The sequence below is a fragment of the Cherax quadricarinatus genome, chromosome 41 (genome assembly GCF_038502225.1).
Source record: "Cherax quadricarinatus isolate ZL_2023a chromosome 41, ASM3850222v1, whole genome shotgun sequence".
NCBI lineage: Eukaryota > Metazoa > Arthropoda > Malacostraca > Decapoda > Parastacidae > Cherax > Cherax quadricarinatus.
In genome coordinates, this window is record NC_091332.1 from 27156667 (window position 1) to 27176357 (window position 19691).

Consider the following 19691-nt stretch of genomic DNA (forward strand, 5'->3'; position numbering starts at 1 on the left):
CATCTATCAACCGCCTAAACACAAACTTTGGTATAACTTAATAAAACTCATCATAACCAACATTCATATGTACATAAGGAAACACAACTCATTAGTGAGCTTCAGGTAAGATTTACTAGCCATGGTCCATCCTTAGTGCTAAAATAGTAAGTAGTAATCTTTAGAAAAATAATTTATATACACAAATATATAACATGGGCTTCAGTACAACTATTATACATTAACACACAGTAAGTCTCAGCAATATGAAACCTTTATGCATGACCAACACTCATATTCTTTGTGTACAATTCAACTGTATGTATGAATTTATATATATATATATATATATATATATATATATATATATATATATATATATATATATATATATATATATATATATATATATATATATATATATATGGAACACGAAATTAAAAATATATTAGTCAACAATATTGTATTTATCTAAGAACGTTATTACCAAATACCTAACAAAGCTTGGTATTACCTAACAAAGTTGGGAATACTTAACAAAGCTTGGTATTACCTAGCAAAGCTTCGTATTACCTAACAAAGCTTGGTATTACCTAGCAAAGCTTCGTATTACCTAACAAAGCTTGGTATTACCTAACAAAGTTGGGAATACTTAACAAAGCTTGGTATTACCTAGCAAAGCTTGGTATTACCTAACAAAGCTTGGTATTACCAAATAAACCTTGGTGTTACATAAAAAAATTAGGTTGGTATTACCTAATAGAGCTGGGAATACCTAACAAAGCTTGGTATTACATAACAAAGCTTGGTATTATCTAACAAAGTTGGGAATGGTATAAACCTTGGTAATAAATACCGACAAGTTGGTTTAGAAAGACACGTAAGCAAACACTATAACATATTTATTAGAAAACGTTTCGGTCCTGGGACCTTGATCACTTCTAACATACAGAGGTAGAAAGACATTATATATATAGGCGGAGAGTGAGATGTGACGCACGTGACCTGAGGAATGTCATAAGAACATAACACAAGCCTTTACACGTCTTCAGTTCCCATCTTTCTTCATCCGAGATTGCAGACTCAAGGCACAAGCTATCCTCAACAAACCGTACATGGAACAGCCCCCTAAACAGTTCATAGTGCTCACATGTGGCGATGTTGCCACGAATACTCGCAGGGCACTTGCTATGAGTAACATCAACGTTTCCACCATAAACACATCATCTATCAAAGACCTCACTACGAAACGCAGCCCCACACCTCTAACTTCTACAGCAGGCGTCTACACTATCCCCTGTGGGTTCTGTCCCAAGAAATATGTAGGCGAGACAGGCAGAGATCTTGCAGTCCGCCTGAATGAGCATCGAAATGCCTCTAACAGAGACGATGTAAGGTACGCCTGTGTCCTCCACAGAGACTCCACGGGGCATTTGATGAACTGGAACGAGGCACAACTCGTTCTCACCGAACCAGACCTTAGACGCCGACGGTGCCTAGAAGCCTCACTAATCGCCGTCACCGACACTATAGAACGCAACACTGGAAACTACAAAATTTCAAAAACATTGGCATACATGATACTTCAGCAGCACCAACTCAACAACACAAGAGTCACGTGATTTCATCGTCTACCCGTCCTCATCATAGGTAGAGGTTGTTTTGATAAGGACCTGCCTCGCTTGGGCCAGTATGCCTTCTACAGTGTTCCTCCATTCTTATGTTCTTATGACATTCCTCAGGTCACGTGCGTCACATCTCACTCTCCGCCTATATATATAATGTCTTTCTACCTCTGTATGTTAGAAGTGATCAAGGTCCCAGGACCGAAACGTTTTCTAATATGTTATAGTGTTTGCTTACGTGTCTTTCTAAACCAAAGTTGGGAATACCTAACAAAGGTTGGTATTACCTAACAAAGCTTGGTATTGCCTAACAAAGTTGGGAATACCTAACAAAGCTTGGTATTGCATAACAAAGCTTGGTATTACCTAACAGAGTTGGGAATACTTAACAAAGCTTGATATTACCTAACAAAGCTTGGTTTTACCTAATAAAGCTTGGTATTACCTAGCGAAGCTTGGTATTACCTAACAAACGTTGGTATTACCTAATAAAGCTTGGTATTATCTAACAAAGCTTGGTATTACCTAATAAGGCTTGGTATTATCTTAGACTTCACTTAGCTACAACTGTCTTAGATTGGCAACATAATCTATGACAATTATCTTGTTATATTTCCTGTTTTAATTTGGGATAAAATTATGAAGACACTGTAGTGAATCGTAATGTATCACACGAGGGTCATTATGTACTATACGAGGGCCGTTAGGTATCATACGAGGGTCGTTATGTACAATATGAGGGTTGTTATGCACCCTACGAGGGTCATTTTGTACCGAGTGAGGGTCGTTATGTGCTCCACGAGGGTCATTATGTACTATAAGAGGGTTATGTACTACAGGAGGGGCATTATGTGCTACATGAGGGTTATGTACAAGAGGGTCATTATGTACTGCACGAAGGGCATTATGTAACACAAGAGGGTAATTTTATACTACCCGAGGGTCATTATGTACTACACGAGGGTCGCTATGCGCCACCCGAGGGTCGTTATGTACTATACGAAAGTCATTATGCACTACATGGGGGTCATTATGAGCCACAAGAGGGTCATTATGTACTACACGAGGGTTATGTACTACACGAGGGTCATTATGTACTACACAAGGGTCGTTATGTAGTACACGAGGGTCGTTATGTACTACACAAGGGTTATGTACTACATGAGGGTCATTATGTATTACACGAGGCTCATGTACTACACAAGCCTCATGTACTACACGAGGATCGTTATGTACCACACGAGGGTCATTACGTACTACACGAGGGTCGTTTAAGGCTGACTGTAACCCGTTCATCACCAGTCAAGAATAACCGAACCTTCAAAATACAAATCAAAGTGAACCTTCAACGTATATACAATGAGAAATTCACACTTCCCGGTATATATACCTGCCTCATGGTATATACACAATGAAAGATGAACACGTCTCCGCTTATATACACTGAGGTATGCATAGTTCTTGCTGCATCTACACCAAGATACACACATACCTAACAGTGAATAACGTGTGATCTTAAGGCTAAACACTCAGTGTATATACAAAGATGCATTCCTTTCGGTGTATATACAGTGTATGAAGTGAGAGATTCATACCTATGCATATCGGAATATATTCGATGGGAGATACATACGTCATGTTGGATATGCAGTGCGGAATACATGCCTATACCTATCGGAATTTATACAGTGAGAGATACAAATTCTCAGCGAATATGCAGTGAGGTATACATACTACCTCCCAGTATACATGTATGCATACAGTGAAAGATGCGTCCCTCACCATGTAGGTTCCACCGTGGAAACCTAACACTTAGCCACTATTAATTGCACCCAGTATCATTAGTCCATATCACATGGACTTTTGTTTATATATATATATATATATATATATATATATATATATATATATATATATATATATATATATATATATATATATATATATATATATATATATATATATATATATATATATATATATATATGTCGTGCCGAATAGGTAGAACTTGCCATCTTGGCTTAAATAGCAACGCTCATCTTGCCATATAGGACAAGCGAAAATTTGTGTATGCATTAATTTCGCCAAAATCATTCTGAACCTAACGGAAAAAATATATTTCACTCTGTTTGTTTAGTATTAAATTATTGTAAACAAATCTATAATATATTTAGTTGGGTTAGGCAAAAATAAATTGTTCTTGTTATAAGGTTAGATAAGTTTTCTAAGATTCTTTTGGAGCAAAATTAAAATTTTTTACAATAACATTAATGAAAAAAAATATATCTTTAAACGTATAAGAGAAAATTTTAGAAAGGACTTAATTTTAAATGAGTTCTTGCTAATTGACCAGTTTTACATATTCGGCACGACATATATATATATATATATATATATATATATATATATATATATATATATATATATATATATATATATATATATATATATACATACAGTATTGTAACCACGAACAAGTGATATTTAATCAATAACAACACTGCGACTAGCCGAGGGATCGAACCCGTGTTGTTTTAGCCCGCCTCATGGTGAGCGAAAATTCACGATGCTCTAACCCACTGGACCACTGGATTAAATACCATCTGTTCGTGGTTACAATACTATATATACTGCTTCTGGAGACTAGTACACCAAACGGGAAGTAGAATGAAATTAGCTCTAAGGCAACCATACCATCGTATGTTCTCGCAACATGAAGCAAACCTAGTTCGCTAGGCTCAAGTTGTTTGTAGCAGTGTATGGGCCAGTGGTTTAGAACGTCATGAATTTTCGGTCACCATGAGGCAGGCTACAACAATATGGATTCGATCCCCCGGCTAGTCGCAGTGTTGTTATTGATGTATACATACATATATTCAGTGGAGCCTCTGGTCACGAACACTTCTGAACACGAACAAATCGGTTCAAGACAAAAAAAAAATCACCAAATTTTTGCATCTGGTCACTAACACATAATCGGGTGCCGAACAAACACAGCCGCGCCAATTTTCACATTCCATGAAATTTTTTTTGCACATGCCAATTTTCCTCACTTCCTGTTGTTTTTGCACACCTAACAAAGTCCCTCGCCTTGTAGTCGGTCTTGGTCAGACGTGCGTTCATTCGCTGTGAACTTGTGTTGTATTCCGTGTGTTTTTGAATTTAATTTAATGCCAGTACCTGGCTGGGGCTTGCCATATATGATTTTTGGTAAATATTTTTTCTCAGTTGTTTGTTGGGCTATCTTATTGAAACTTGGGTAATTTATGATGGAAAGATGCTTCTTAACGTACTCCAAAAATGAAAGAAATCAGACGATTAATAAGCGAGTTCACTTCTCAGCCATTAGACATCCCTTAAAACACTTAAAAAAAAAAACTATTTACAGCGAACGGTACGGTTCATAGGGGTCTAGAACTGACTCATGCTCTGTTAGTTTCCTCTGTTGTTTCAAGGTTTTCTTGGTATTATTCAAGGCTTTTACATTTAGTTTACTATTACACTGTGCATTCTATGGTATAATTAACTATTTTTGTGCTTAAAAACCTTAAAAAAAAAAACAATATTTACATACAGTTCGTAGGGGTCTGGAACAGAATAATTGTATTTACATGCAATTAAATAGGGAAATTAAGTTCGGGTCACGAATAAATCGGGTCGCGACCAGAGTTCTGGAATGAATTATGGTAGTGACCAGATGTTCCACTGTACATATAAATATATATATATATATATATATATATATATATATATATATATATATATATATATATATATATATATATATATATATATATATATATATATATATATATATTCAATGAACTTTGAAGAAGTTAACATGAACTGCTGCTGAGGAAGTCATCCACTGAAGGATAAACTCACATTTTATGCTTGATGTAGATAAGTGAGTTGTCTCTCTTCATTTAACTCTGTCACACTGCTACACTGCATTACCACCATAAGTTATTCCGAAATATATCGTCAGTTACAAATTGGTTCTCACTTTCACTGTTTTATTTTTTCACTGGACTTTTTTTTTTGACTGAAGGTATCACTGTTCCTTTCATATATTTTATCCTCCACGCTCAGTTCACTTAATTTTTCGAGCACCTGTGTTCTTGTTGGACTGAGTTCACTTCTCTGGGAATACTTCAGGTAGCTCGTGGCACTCTGGTAAAGGGGCGTCTGAGAGGGAAACTTGAGACATCATCGTCTTATCGTTCAGATCCTCCGCTGCCGCCTTCTTGCGCCCTTTCCCGCGTTCTGCGAATATAAACAATGCATCTTACAGTGTTTCTCTGGCGTCTGAGAGAACCTGAGACATTGTCCAGTGTTTCTCTCACGTCTAAGAGAAATGAGACATTGTCCAGTGTGTGTCTCGCGTCTGAGAGAAATTAGACATTGTCCAGTGTTTCTCTGGCGTCTGAGAGAACTGAGACATTGTCCAGTGTTTCTCAGGCGTCTGAGAGACACCTGTTACAATGTTCACTGTGTTCAAGTGCGTAATAAAATTTAATGAATTAATGAGTGAATAAATATTAATTTTATTAGATACGAACATACAATCCAATGAAAATTAAACAACATTTTAAACTTGTTAAACATTATATTTTTTATTCATAAAGATAAGTTAGCATCACAATGTGACACTTCCAGTGAAGAATGTTAGAGAAAATAATAATTACGATATGGACCGTATATCACGGTGTCGTCTGACATGGATTCTTGAGAGAGGCGGAACCAGAATCGATACCCAGGAGCCGTACCCTAACCTTCTGGGCCAGTGTAAAAGACTTCTTTCTTTTTTTTGCAAAAAAAAAAAAAAAATAATAATTTGTATTAACTGTTGTTAATTGTTAAATTGTTACTATTTCTATAAAGATTAATATTTCGTGACAATTATAACTCAAGAAATTCATATAAAATTGAGTCTCCGGGAAGCTATCATATCTTCGCTATCCTCTCTTCAGTACTGACAAGGCTGCCTGAACCACCATCCTCTCCTCAGTACTGACAAGGCTGCCTGAACCACCATCCTCTCCTCAGTACTGACAATACTGCCTGAACCACCATCCTCTCCTCAGTACTGACAAGGCTGCCTGAACCATCATCCTCTCCTCAGTACTGACAAGGCTGCCTGAACCACCATCCTCTCCTCAGTACTGACAATACTGCCTGAACCACCATCCTCTCCTCAGTACTGACAAGGCTGCCTGAACCATCATCCTCTCCTCAGTACTGACAAGGCTGCCTGAACCACCAGCCTCTCCTCAGTACTGACAATACTGCCTGAACCACCATCCTCTCCTCAGTACTGACAAGGCTGCCTGAACCATCATCCTCTCCTCAGTACTGACAAGGCTGCCTGAACCACCATCCTCTCCTCAGTACTGACAAGGCTGCCTGAACCACCATCCTCTCCTCAGTACTGACAATACTGCCTGAACCACCATCCTCTCCTCAGTACTGACAATACTGCCTGAACCACCATCCTCTCCTCAGTACTGACAATACTGTCTGAACCACCATCCTCTCCTCAGTACTGACAAGGCTGCCTGAACCACCATCCTCTCCTCAGTACTGACAAAGCTGCCTGAACCACCATCCTCTCCTCAGTATTGACAAGGCTGCCTGAACCATCATCCTCTCCTCAGTACTGACAAGGCTGCCTGAACCACCATCCTCTCCTCAGTACTGACAAGGCTGCCTGAACCACCATCCTCTCCTCAGTACTGACAAGGCTGCCTGAACCACCATCCTCTCCTCAGTATTGACAAGGCTGCCTGAACCATCATCCTCTCCTCAGTACTGACAAGGCTGCCTGAACCACCATCCTCTCCTCAGTACTGACAAGGCTGCCTGAACCACCATCCTCTCCTCAGTACTGACAAGGCTGCCTGAACCACCATCCTCTCCTCAGTACTGACAAGGCTGCCTGAACCACCATCCTCTCCTCAGTACTGACAAGGCTGCCTGAACCACCATCCTCTCCTCAGTACTGACAAGGCTGCCTGAACCACCATCCTCTCCTCAGTACTGACAATACTGTCTGAACCACCATCCTCTCCTCAGTACTGACAAGGCTGCCTGAACCACCATCCTCTCCTCAGTACTGACAAGGCTACCTGAACCACCATCCTCTCCTCAGTACTGACAAAGCTGCCTGAACCACCATCCTCTCCTCAGTACTGACAAGGTTGCCTGAACCACCATCCTCTCCTCAGCACTGACAAGGCTGCCTGAACCACCATCCTCTCCTCAGTACTGACAAGGCTGCCTGAACCACCATCCTCTCCTCAGCACTGACAAGGCTGCCTGAACCACCATCCTCTCCTCAGTACTGACAAGGCTGCCTGAACCACCATCCTCTCCTCAGTACTGACAAGGTTGCCTGAACCACCATCCTCTCCTCAATACTGACAAGGCTGCCTGAACCACCATCCTTCCCTCAGCACTGACAAGGTTGCCTGAACCACCATCCTTCTCTCAGTGCTAACAAGGCTGCCTGAACCAACACCCTCTCCTCAGTACTGGCAAGGTTGCCTAAACTACCATCCTCTTCTCAGTACAGACAAGGTTGCCTGAACCACCATCCTTCCCTCAGTACTGACAAGGTTGCCTGAACCACCATCCTTCCCTCAGTACAGACAAGGTTACCTGAACCACCATCCTTCCCTCAGTACTGACAAGGTTACCTGAACCACCATCCTTCCCTCAGTACTGACAAGGTTACCTGAACCACCATCCTTCCCTCAGTACTAACAAGGTTACCTGAACCACCATCCTTCCCTCAGTACTAACAAGGTTACCTGAACCACCATCCTTCCCTCAGTACTGACAAGGTTACCTGAACCACCATCCTTCCCTCAGTACTGACAAGGTTACCTGAACCACCATCCTTCCCTCAGTACTAACAAGGTTACCTGAACCACCATCCTTCCCTCAGTACTGACAAGGTTACCTGAACCACCATCCTTCCTTCAGTCCTGACAAGGTTGCCTGAATCACCATCCTTCCTTCAGTCCTGACAAGGTTGCCTGAACCACCATCCTTCCTTCAGTCCTGACAAGGTTGCCTGAATCACCATCCTTCCCTCAGTACTGACAAGGTTACCTGAACCACCATCCTTCCCTCAGTACTAACAAGGTTACCTGAACCACCATCCTTCCCTCAGTACTAACAAGGTTACCTGAACCACCATCCTTCCCTCAGTACTAACAAGGTTACCTGAACCACCATCCTTCCCTCAGTACTGACAAGGTTACCTGAACCACCATCCTTCCCTCAGTACTGACAAGGTTACCTAAACCACCATCCTTCCCTCAGTACTAACAAGGTTACCTGAACCACCATCCTTCCCTCAGTACTAACAAGGTTACCTGAACCACCATCCTTCCCTCAGTACTGACAAGGTTACCTGAACCACCATCCTTCCCTCAGTACTGACAAGGTTACCTGAACCACCATCCTTCCTTCAGTCCTGACAAGGTTGCCTGAATCACCATCCTTCCCTCAGTACTGACAAGGTTACCTGAACCACCATCCTTCCCTCAGTACTGACAAGGTTGTAATAATGTTGGTAGAATTACCGACAATATGTAAAGTAAAAGGACACAAGTGCAACTGATGTGACATTATACTGTGGCAACGTTTCTCTCTCCAGGAGCTTTGTCAAGCCGTTACAAACAGTACATGGACACAGAGGGTATACATAGGCTCAGAGGTATAATACTAGTGGTGGTAATAGTAGTAGTAGTAGTAGTAGTAGTAGTAATAGTAGTGATATAAGTAGTAGTAGTAGTAATACAATATGTTAGAACAATTAACTTGCACATGAGTAAAAGGATATGAAAGCTATTACTTGGGAAACATGAAAATAGGCTAGACAAACATTTCTATTGGAGGCTGGATAGAGGCAGCCTGTTTCAATGTTCATTCTCTGTAAAGTGCTTGTGTAGTATTAACAGGAGAGACTATATGATGGCAGGGTTTACTGTTATTAGAAACAGCTATTAGTGAAGATTCAAAGCACTTGAGTCTGCTGAAATTAGTTTCTTTGATCACTAGTTAGGCGTCCCTGAACTTCAGGAGATGATTGGTGGAATTTCGGTGTCGTACACCGAATTAGAGAATCTTCACTAATAGCTGTTTCTAATACAATTAAACAAAACAAAGGCAGCTTCACCATCTCTGAAGTCTTAGCAAGAATCCTCCTGAAAACAGTAAACCCTGCCATCACATAGTCTCTCCTGTTAATACTACACAAGCACATTACAGAGAATGAACATTGAAACAGGCTGCCTCTATCCAGTCTCCAATAGAATTATTTGTATAACCTATTTTTATGTTTCCCAAGTAATAGCTTTTATATCCTTTTACTCGTGTGCGAGTTAATTGTTCTAACATATTGTATTACTACTACTACTACTACTACTACTACTACTACTTATGTCACTACTACTACCACTAGTATTGCACCTCACTCTGAGCTTATATATACCCTCTGTGTACATGTACTGTTTGTAACGGTTTGACAAAGCTCCTGGAGAGCGAAACGTTGCCACAATAAATTATCACATTAGTTGCACTTGTGTCCCTTTACTTTACATCCTTCCCTCAGTATTGACAAGGCTGCCTGAACCACCATCCTTCCCTCAGTACTGACAAGGCTGCCTGAACCACCATCCTTCCCTCAGTACTGACAAGGCTGCCTGAACCACCATCCTTCACTCAGTACTGGCAAGGTTGCCTGAACCACCATCCTTCCCTCAGTACTAACAAGGTTGCCTGAACCACCATCCTTCCCTCAGTACTAACAAGGTTGCCTGAACCACCATCCTTCCCTCAGTACTAACAAGGTTGCCTGAACCACCATCCTTCCCTCAGTACTAACAAGGTTGCCTGAACCACCATCCTTCCCTCAGTACTAACAAGGTTGCCTGAACCACCATCCTTCCCTCAGTACTAACAAGGTTGCCTGAACCACCATCCTTCCCTCAGTACTAACAAGGTTGCCTGAACCACCATCCTTCCCTCAGTACTAACAAGGTTGCCTGAACCACCATTCTTCCCTCAGTGCTGACAAGGCTTCCTGAACCACTATCCTTCCTTCAGTACTGACAAGTCTGCCTGAACCACCATCCTTCCCTCAGTACTAACAACGTTGCCTGAACCACCATCTTTCCCTCAGTATTGACAAGGCTGCCTGAACCACCAACCTTCCCTCAGTACTGTCAAGGTTAGCTCTCTGGGTAATTCCTGGATCCTCCTCTATTTTAGTTGGGAAGTCATGTGATATTGGGTCGAAGTGTTTTTTAATTGTGATTTTTGGTCACAAGCAAATATGTAAAAAAAATATGTATCTGAAGTTTTGATTAACATTGTTGCCATCAGACATGAAGGAAGAAACAATCTGAAATAACCTTGATAAACGTGGCAACAAGAGGAGTATAAAGACACGTTATACAGAACAATACTCTGTGTATGTTCTGATGTATGAGTATATTCTCTTGATGTGTGTACACGTGGAGTGTATATCTCTCTTTGTGTACACGTGGAGTGTACATCTCTTAATGTGTGTACACAAGGAGTGTATATCTCTTAACGTGTGTACACTAAGAACAACATTACATGCCCTGGTGGAGGGTGTATAAATAAAGGGGTCAAATATACTTGACTAGTGTTGAAAAAATTACACGCAGGTTTAATGACCCTCATGTGATCGATGGGCTTTAAACCCATAAAACTAACCAACACATCCCCCATTTATCTCAGAATTAAGTTTTATCAAGTCTGTCTTGACGTTTCACTCATTCTGAGCGAGACGTCGTCTGAACTAGTCTTGCCCTGTGTTACGTGTCTTTATAACCAGGAAACACTTCAAAAGAGATATTAAAGAAATTATTTTATATTCCAAAGTTAAATCTTTATTTGTTATATTTGAAAAAAAATGTTAGCTAAACTAAACAAAAAACATATTAATTAAACAGCACATGATGGAGAATTTGAGGATGGAGGTGGTGGGGGAGAAATGATCACAGTATGGGAGAAATGATCACAGTATGGGAGAAATGATCACAGTATGGGAGAAATGATCACAGTATGGAAGAAATGATCACAGTATGGTAAAAAATGGTCAGTGGATGAAGAATATTCAGATCTATCTTGAAAAGAGTCGTCTGAAGGTTGTCACTGAAGCTGTGTAGTGAATCTGAAGTTATATATATATATATATATATATATATATATATATATATATATATATATATATATATATATATATATATATATATATATATATATATATTTCTGAACTGTACAAGAATGAAGCAAGATAAACAAACTATTTATGTGTCAAAAGCAGTTTTGAAGTTTAGCAACAATTACACATAACGACACTCTAAATATTATTTAGGATTTTTGCAGTCTTAAGTGTGTCAGAAATGCATGACTATGTACATTACCATGTGTGTATATATTCATATCATGCACTCTATTACAAATGTGTATCATATTATATAAATTTATTTTTTGTTAATTATTTTATTGTTTTGATTCATAAATGATAAGTTACATGAATCAACAGTTGTTGGACTTACTGTCAGTATGTCATGCAGTGGACTCATGACACTGATAAGTTAAAGTTACAAGCAGCAGTATAAACTCTTTGAAGGGACAGCGCTGGTGCTCTGTGTAGAGCTTTATCATGGCATATGACTCACAAAACTCTACATAGAGCACACACAAAGTTGTTCCAATTGAAGCTCTTTTTTCAAACTATGTTTTTTGTTCCACACGCTGGCATGCACTGGTACAAGCTCACACAGATGGATCATGTTCTCTTGTGTCACAAGCGTGTTAGCAAGAAAATAAAACTACATATAAAGACGAGGTCAGACACAGGGATCACCCAAAGACTGGCTCTTCCCTCAAAAAAAAAAAAAAAGTGAAATAAAGATGCCTAAATTTTTGGAATTTATTTAATCTTGCAAAAATTTACGTGAAATAAAATATAACAAAATTTACCTAATCTATGTAATAAAATGAAAAACTATATTTCACTGCTTTCCTTGGGAGTGGAGAGAAAGGCAGTCATTAAGTGGTTCTATTAGTAACACTACTCACATGCAGGATGAACACATATCATGCACACCTAGTTAAGGCACACAGGTTTATCATGCACTAATCTGGTGAAGGTGTTGGTCGGGTTCCAGGGAGCCCAGGAGGCGTGCTTCTCGTAGATCCCGCGGTTCACCTCATCCAAGAGCTCCACGGAGGAGGAGGAGGAGGAAAGCGTCTGCCTCAAGATGCACTCTATCTCAGCCTCGTCGTTAAGAAAGGGTGTGGTGTCGTGTGGGAGCTGCGAGGTCGCCTCACCTTGGTCTGCCCCTCGGAAAGAGGCATGGCTGTGAGTTGGGGTATAGATGTCAGTGTAATGTTTGTGTATGTGTGAGGAGTCTGTGTGTTTTTGCATTAAATCGACCTCCGGTCTTTCCTTAGGGGATGGCAAAACGTTTTCTTGATCCAATAGAGAGGCGGTATATGATTTTTCTGGAGCGCTATTGGGGAGGTTTTGGGTGCTCTGGCCAGAGTGCTGGAGTGAAGAGTTGCACAACGATGGTGTTACTTTTGGGTCACTCTCCTCGATTTTCTCACGGTTTTCCGGTATCTCTCCCTGGTGGCCATATGACGCTTGTTGCTGACACAGGTCTATTTCTGTAGTAAGGTGCTGACTGTGGCTATGATTCGTAGTTTGGTCTTGATCGTGAGTCAAGTTGGTTGTATGCAATTCGCTGATCTCAAGAGTTAGCTCAAGAGCATCACCCTCTTTCTTTATTTCGAGGATGTCAGGAGTCTGTGATGCAGGTATGTAAAGAGATTCATTTAACTGTATATGGGTTTTATTAACTGTATCATTTACTTCGTGTAGGGAGGAGATAGAAGAACTACGTTTGGTTCCATTAGATTGGTTATGTAGAGTAAAGTCTTGTGTATCATCTTTCGATGACATTGAATTTATGGTAAGAGATGGTTCAGTGCAGAGGTGGTCAACGAAGGCTTCCTGGGAAGATTGATCTAGTCCCTGCAGAGCGAGGTCTCCATTGTGTCTCCCTCCAGCAACCAGCGCTTCACTTACTCCAAGGAAGGTGTTCCGTTTGGTGTTCTTGGCGGTCTGACACTCAAAACAGGAGACTCTGTGGTTTCTTCTGATCACCTTGCAGTCTTTGCATTCGCTGCTGCTGATTCTTGTATTATCTCCGGATGTGGTGTCCAAGCTGCGAGTGTCTGGAGTAACGAATCCTAGAAGATGGATTTGGAAGGGTTTCCTGTTTTGGTAGAAGACGTCATGCATTGAGTGTGGGAGTGAGTGTGGGCGTGAGTGTGGGCGTGAGTGGGATGTGACGGTGTTGAGAGTGGGCTGAGACATGCAAGTATTGCACCTGAGAGAGGCATACCTGCGACACGAGGCGGCTTTGTCGAGCTCTGTAAGAGAAGAGCATCCATGCTTACCATGCTGTTACTCCGACACGCCCAGTCACAGCCTACCTCCTAGTAACCATGCACACGGACCACCAATCTCTGGTAGTCTTACTAGAAATATCCTTACTGTTGTTATTAGTAATACTACCATTAATATACATTAGTATTATAAAGGTTAATTTTGAGACTGCTCTAAGCAACATAAATATTATTATCGTTGAGGTCACCAGCAAGCAAATATAGCCACTCCCGTTATGGTCTTGTAACTACAGAATTATTTAATAGTGTTAAAAGCTGAACATGGGTATAAGTAACATAGCAGTTCCTCACGTGAGAGGTCACCTCCCCAGAGGTCATACACACGAGGGACAGCAGTTCCTCACTTGAGAGGTTACCTCCACAGATGTCATACACACGAGGGACAGCAGTTCCTCACTTGAGAGGTCACCTCCACAGAGGTCATACACACGAGGTACAGCAGTTCCTCACGGGAGAGGTCACATCCCCAGAGGTCATACACACGAGGGACAGCAGTTCCTCACTTGAGAGGTCACCTCCACAGAGGTCATACACACGAGGTACAGCAGTTCCTCACGGGAGAGGTCACCTCCCAAGAGGTCATACACACGAGGTACAGCAGTTCCTCACGTGAGAGGTCACCTCCCCAGAGGTCATACACACGAGGGACAGCAGTTCCTCACGGAAGAGGTCACCTTCCCAGAGGTCATACACACGAGGTACAGCAGTTCCTCACGTGAGAGGTCACCTCCCCAGAGGTCATACACACGAGGGACAGCAGTTCCTCACGGAAGAGGTCACCTCCCCAGAGGTCATACACACGAGGTACAGCAGTTCCTCACGTGAGAGGTCACCTCCCCAGAGGTCATACACACGAGGTACAGCAGTTCCTCACGTGAGAGGTCACCTCCCCAGAGGTCATACACACGAGGTACAGCAGTTCGTCACGTGAGAGGTCACCTCCCTAGAGGTCATACACACGAGGTACAGCAGTTCCTCACGGGAGAGGTCACCTCCCCAGAGGTCATACACACGAGGTACAGCAGTTCCTCACGGGAGAGGTCACCTCCCCAGAGGTCACACACACGAGGTACAGCAGTTCCTCACGTGAGAGGTCACCTCCCCAGAGGTCATACACACGAGGGACAGCAGTTCCTCACGTGAGAGGTCACCTCCCCAGAGGTCACACACACGAGGTACAGCAGTTCCTCACGTGAGAGGTCACCTCCCCAGAGGTTACACACAAGAGGTACAGCAGTTCCTCGCGTGAGAGGTCACCTCCCCAGAGGTCACACACACGAGGTACAGCAGTTCCTCACGTGAGAGGTCACCTCCCCAGAGGTCACACACACGAGGTACAGCAGTTCCTCACGTGAGAGGTCACCTCCCCAGAGGTCATACACACGAGGTACAGCAGTTCGTCACGTGAGAGGTCACCTCCCCAGAGGTCACACACACGAGGTACAGCAGTTCCTCACGTGAGAGGTCACCTCCCCAGAGGTCATACACACGAGGTACAGCAGTTCCTCACGGGAGAGGTCACCTCCCCAGAGGTCATACACACGAGGTACAGCAGTTCCTCACGGGAGAGGTCACCTCCCCAGAGGTCATACACACGAGGGACAGCAGTTCCTCACGTGAGAGGTCACCTCCCCAGAGGTCATACACACGAGGGACAGCAGTTCCTCACGGGAGAGGTCACCTCCCCAGAGGTCATACACACGAGGGACAGCAGTTCCTCACGTGAGAGGTCACCTCCCCAGAGGTCATACACACGAGGTACAGCAGTTCCTCACGTGAGAGGTCACCTCCCCAGAGGTCATACACACGAGGGACAGCAGTTCCTCACGGGAGAGGTCACCTCCACAGAGGTCATACACACGAGATACAGCAGTTCCTCACGTGAGAGGTCACCTCCCCAGAGGTCACACACACGAGGTACAGCAGTTCCTCACGTGAGAGGTCACCTCCCCAGAGGTCATACACACGAGGTACAGCAGTTCCTCACGTGAGAGGTCACCTCCCCAGAGGTCATACACACGAGGGACAGCAGTTCCTCACGGAAGAGGTCACCTCCCCAGAGGTCATACACACGAGGTACAGCAGTTCCTCACGTGAGAGGTCACCTCCCCAGAGGTCATACACACGAGGTACAGCAGTTCCTCACGTGAGAGGTCACCTCCCCAGAGGTCATACACACGAGGTACAGCAGTTCCTCACGTGAGAGGTCACCTCCCCAGAGGTCATACACACGAGGGACAGCAGTTCCTCACGGGAGAGGTCACCTCCACAGAGGTCATACACACGAGATACAGCAGTTCCTCACGTGAGAGGTCACCTCCCCAGAGGTCACACACACGAGGTACAGCAGTTCCTCACGTGAGAGGTCACCTCCCCAGAGGTCATACACACGAGGTACAGCAGTTCCTCACGTGAGAGGTCACCTCCCCAGAGGTCATACACACGAGGGACAGCAGTTCCTCACGGAAGAGGTCACCTCCCCAGAGGTCATACACACGAGGTACAGCAGTTCCTCACGTGAGAGGTCACCTCCCCAGAGGTCATACACACGAGGTACAGCAGTTCCTCACGTGAGAGGTCACCTCCCCAGAGGTCATACACACGAGGTACAGCAGTTCGTCACGTGAGAGGTCACCTCCCTAGAGGTCATACACACGAGGTACAGCAGTTCCTCACGTGAGAGGTCACCTCCCCAGAGGTCATACACACGAGGTACAGCAGTTCGTCACGTGAGAGGTCACCTCCCTAGAGGTCATACACACGAGGTACAGCAGTTCCTCACGGGAGAGGTCACCTCCCCAGAGGTCACACACACGAGGTACAGCAGTTCCTCACGTGAGAGGTCACCTCCCCAGAGGTCATACACACGAGGGACAGCAGTTCCTCACGTGAGAGGTCACCTCCCCAGAGGTCACACACACGAGGTACAGCAGTTCCTCACGTGAGAGGTCACCTCCCCAGAGGTCACACACACGAGGTACAGCAGTTCCTCACGTGAGAGGTCACCTCCCCAGAGGTCACACACACGAGGTACAGCAGTTCCTCACGTGAGAGGTCACCTCCCCAGAGGTCACACACACGAGGTACAGCAGTTCCTCACGTGAGAGGTCACCTCCCCAGAGGTCATACACACGAGGTACAGCAGTTCGTCACGTGAGAGGTCACCTCCCCAGAGGTCACACACACGAGGTACAGCAGTTCCTCACGTGAGAGGTCACCTCCCCAGAGGTCATACACACGAGGTACAGCAGTTCCTCACGGGAGAGGTCACCTCCCCAGAGGTCATACACACGAGGTACAGCAGTTCCTCACGGGAGAGGTCACCTCCCCAGAGGTCATACACACGAGGGACAGCAGTTCCTCACGTGAGAGGTCACCTCCCCAGAGGTCATACACACGAGGGACAGCAGTTCCTCACGGGAGAGGTCACCTCCCCAGAGGTCATACACACGAGGGACAGCAGTTCCTCACGTGAGAGGTCACCTCCCCAGAGGTCATACACACGAGGTACAGCAGTTCCTCACGTGAGAGGTCACCTCCCCAGAGGTCATACACACGAGGGACAGCAGTTCCTCACGGGAGAGGTCACCTCCACAGAGGTCATACACACGAGATACAGCAGTTCCTCACGTGAGAGGTCACCTCCCCAGAGGTCATACAAACGAGGGACAGCAGTTCCTCACGTGAGAGGTCACCTCCCCAGAGGTCACACACACGAGGTACAGCAGTTCCTCACGGGAGAGGTCACCTCCACAGAGGTCACACACACGAGGTACAGCAGTTCCTCACGTGAGAGGTCACCTCCCCAGAGGTCACACACACGAGGTACAGCAGTTCCTCACGGGAGAGGTCACCTCCCCAGAGGTCACACACACGAGGTACAGCAGTTCCTCACGGGAGAGGTCACCTCCCCAGAGGTCACACACACGAGGTACAGCAGTTCCTCACGGGAGAGGTCACCTCCCCAGAGGTCACACACACGAGGTACAGCAGTTCCTCACGGGAGAGGTCACCTCCCCAGAGGTCACACACACGAGGTACAGCAGTTCCTCACGTGAGAGGTCACCTCCCCAGAGGTCACACACACGAGGTACAGCTACACATATTTAAAGTTTGAAATGAAATCTAGAGTTTTCACATCAACAAGTTAGAAGATAGCATCAAAATGACTGTTTAGCAAATGACATTAGTTTTCAGTGGCACTAACTTTCAATGGCACTAAATTTCAATGGCACTAAATTTCAGTGGCACTAAATTTCAGCGGCACTAACTCTCAATGGCCCTAACTTTCAATGGCCCTAACTTTCAATGGCCCTAACTTTCAATGGCCCTAACTTTCAATGGCACTAACTTTCAATGGCCCTAACTTTCAATGGCCTTAACTTTCAATGGCACTAACTTTCAATGGCACTAACTTTCAATGGCCCTAACTTTCAATGGCCCTAACTTTCAATGGCACTAACTTTCAATGGCCCTAACTTTCAATGGCACTAACTTTCAATGGCACTAACTTTCAATGGCCCTAACTTTCAATGGCCCTAACTTTCAATGGCACTAACTTTCAATGGCACTAACTCTCAATGGCCCTAACTTTCAATGGCCCTAACTTTCAATGGCACTAACTTTCAATGGCACTAACTTTCAATGGCACTAAATTTCAATGGCACTAACTTTCAATGGCACTAACTTTCAATGGCACTAACTTTCAATGGCACTAACTTTCAATGGCACTAACTTTCAATGGCACTAACTTTCAATGGCACTAACTTTCAATGGCCCTAACTTTCAATGGCCCTAACTTTCAATGGCACTAACTCTCAATGGCACTAACTTTCAATGGCACTAACTTTCAATGGCACTAACTTTCAATGGCACTAACTTTCAATGGCACTAACTTTCAATGGCACTAACTTTCAATGGCACTAACTTTCAATGGCACTAACTTTCAATGGCACTAACTTTCAATGGCACTAACTTTCAATGGCACTAACTTTCAATGGCACTAACTTTCAATGGCACTAACTTTCAATGGCACTAACTTTCAATGGCACTAACTTTCAATGGCACTAACTTTCAATGGCCCTAACTTTCAATGGCCCTAACTTTCAATGGCACTAACTCTCAATGGCACTAACTTTCAATGGCACTAACTTTCAATGGCACTAACTTTCAATGGCACTAACTTTCAATGGCACTAACTTTCAATGGCACTAACTTTCAATGGCACTAACTTTCAATGGCCCTAACTTTCAATGGCCCTAACTTTCAATGGCACTAACTCTCAATGGCACTAACTTTCAATGGCACTAACTTTCAATGGCACTAACTTTCAATGGCACTAACTTTCAGTTATGGAACAATGCCACATATTTATGTTTTATCTCATGAAAAACAAAATATTACTGTAGGAGTCAAGAAGGAATGTGTTGTGTTTCTTTCCTCTCCTAATCTTTACCCTTGTATTGTTGTAGTGACATTTATTTTGTGTAGTGAGCAGTTTTTGTGACAACTACCAGGCCAGCTAGGCTTATACTGCATAGTAAATACACACACACACACACACAC

The 19691-nt window shown here is 43.6% G+C and overlaps 1 protein-coding gene across 14 annotated transcripts in view; it reads right to left on the minus strand.

The window, feature by feature from the left end:
- Window positions 1-1527: 1527 nt before the first annotated feature.
- Window positions 1528-19691, minus strand: part of LOC128695950 (G-protein coupled receptor moody) — a 284935-nt gene continuing 266771 nt past the window's right edge. For 10 of the 14 annotated variants that reach the window (XM_070093129.1, XM_070093124.1, XM_070093130.1 and 7 more), the window contains 2 exons: window positions 12732-14090; window positions 5733-5870 (listed from right to left, as the gene is read on the minus strand). In XM_070093129.1, coding sequence (XP_069949230.1) covers window positions 12760-14090 — 1331 coding nt within the window. In that variant the 3' untranslated portion in view covers window positions 5733-5870; window positions 12732-12759. Of the gene's footprint in view, window positions 5871-12731; window positions 14091-19691 lie in introns of all 14 variants that reach the window. The other 4 variants (XM_070093135.1, XM_070093133.1, XM_070093134.1 and 1 more) reach the window with 3 other exon arrangements.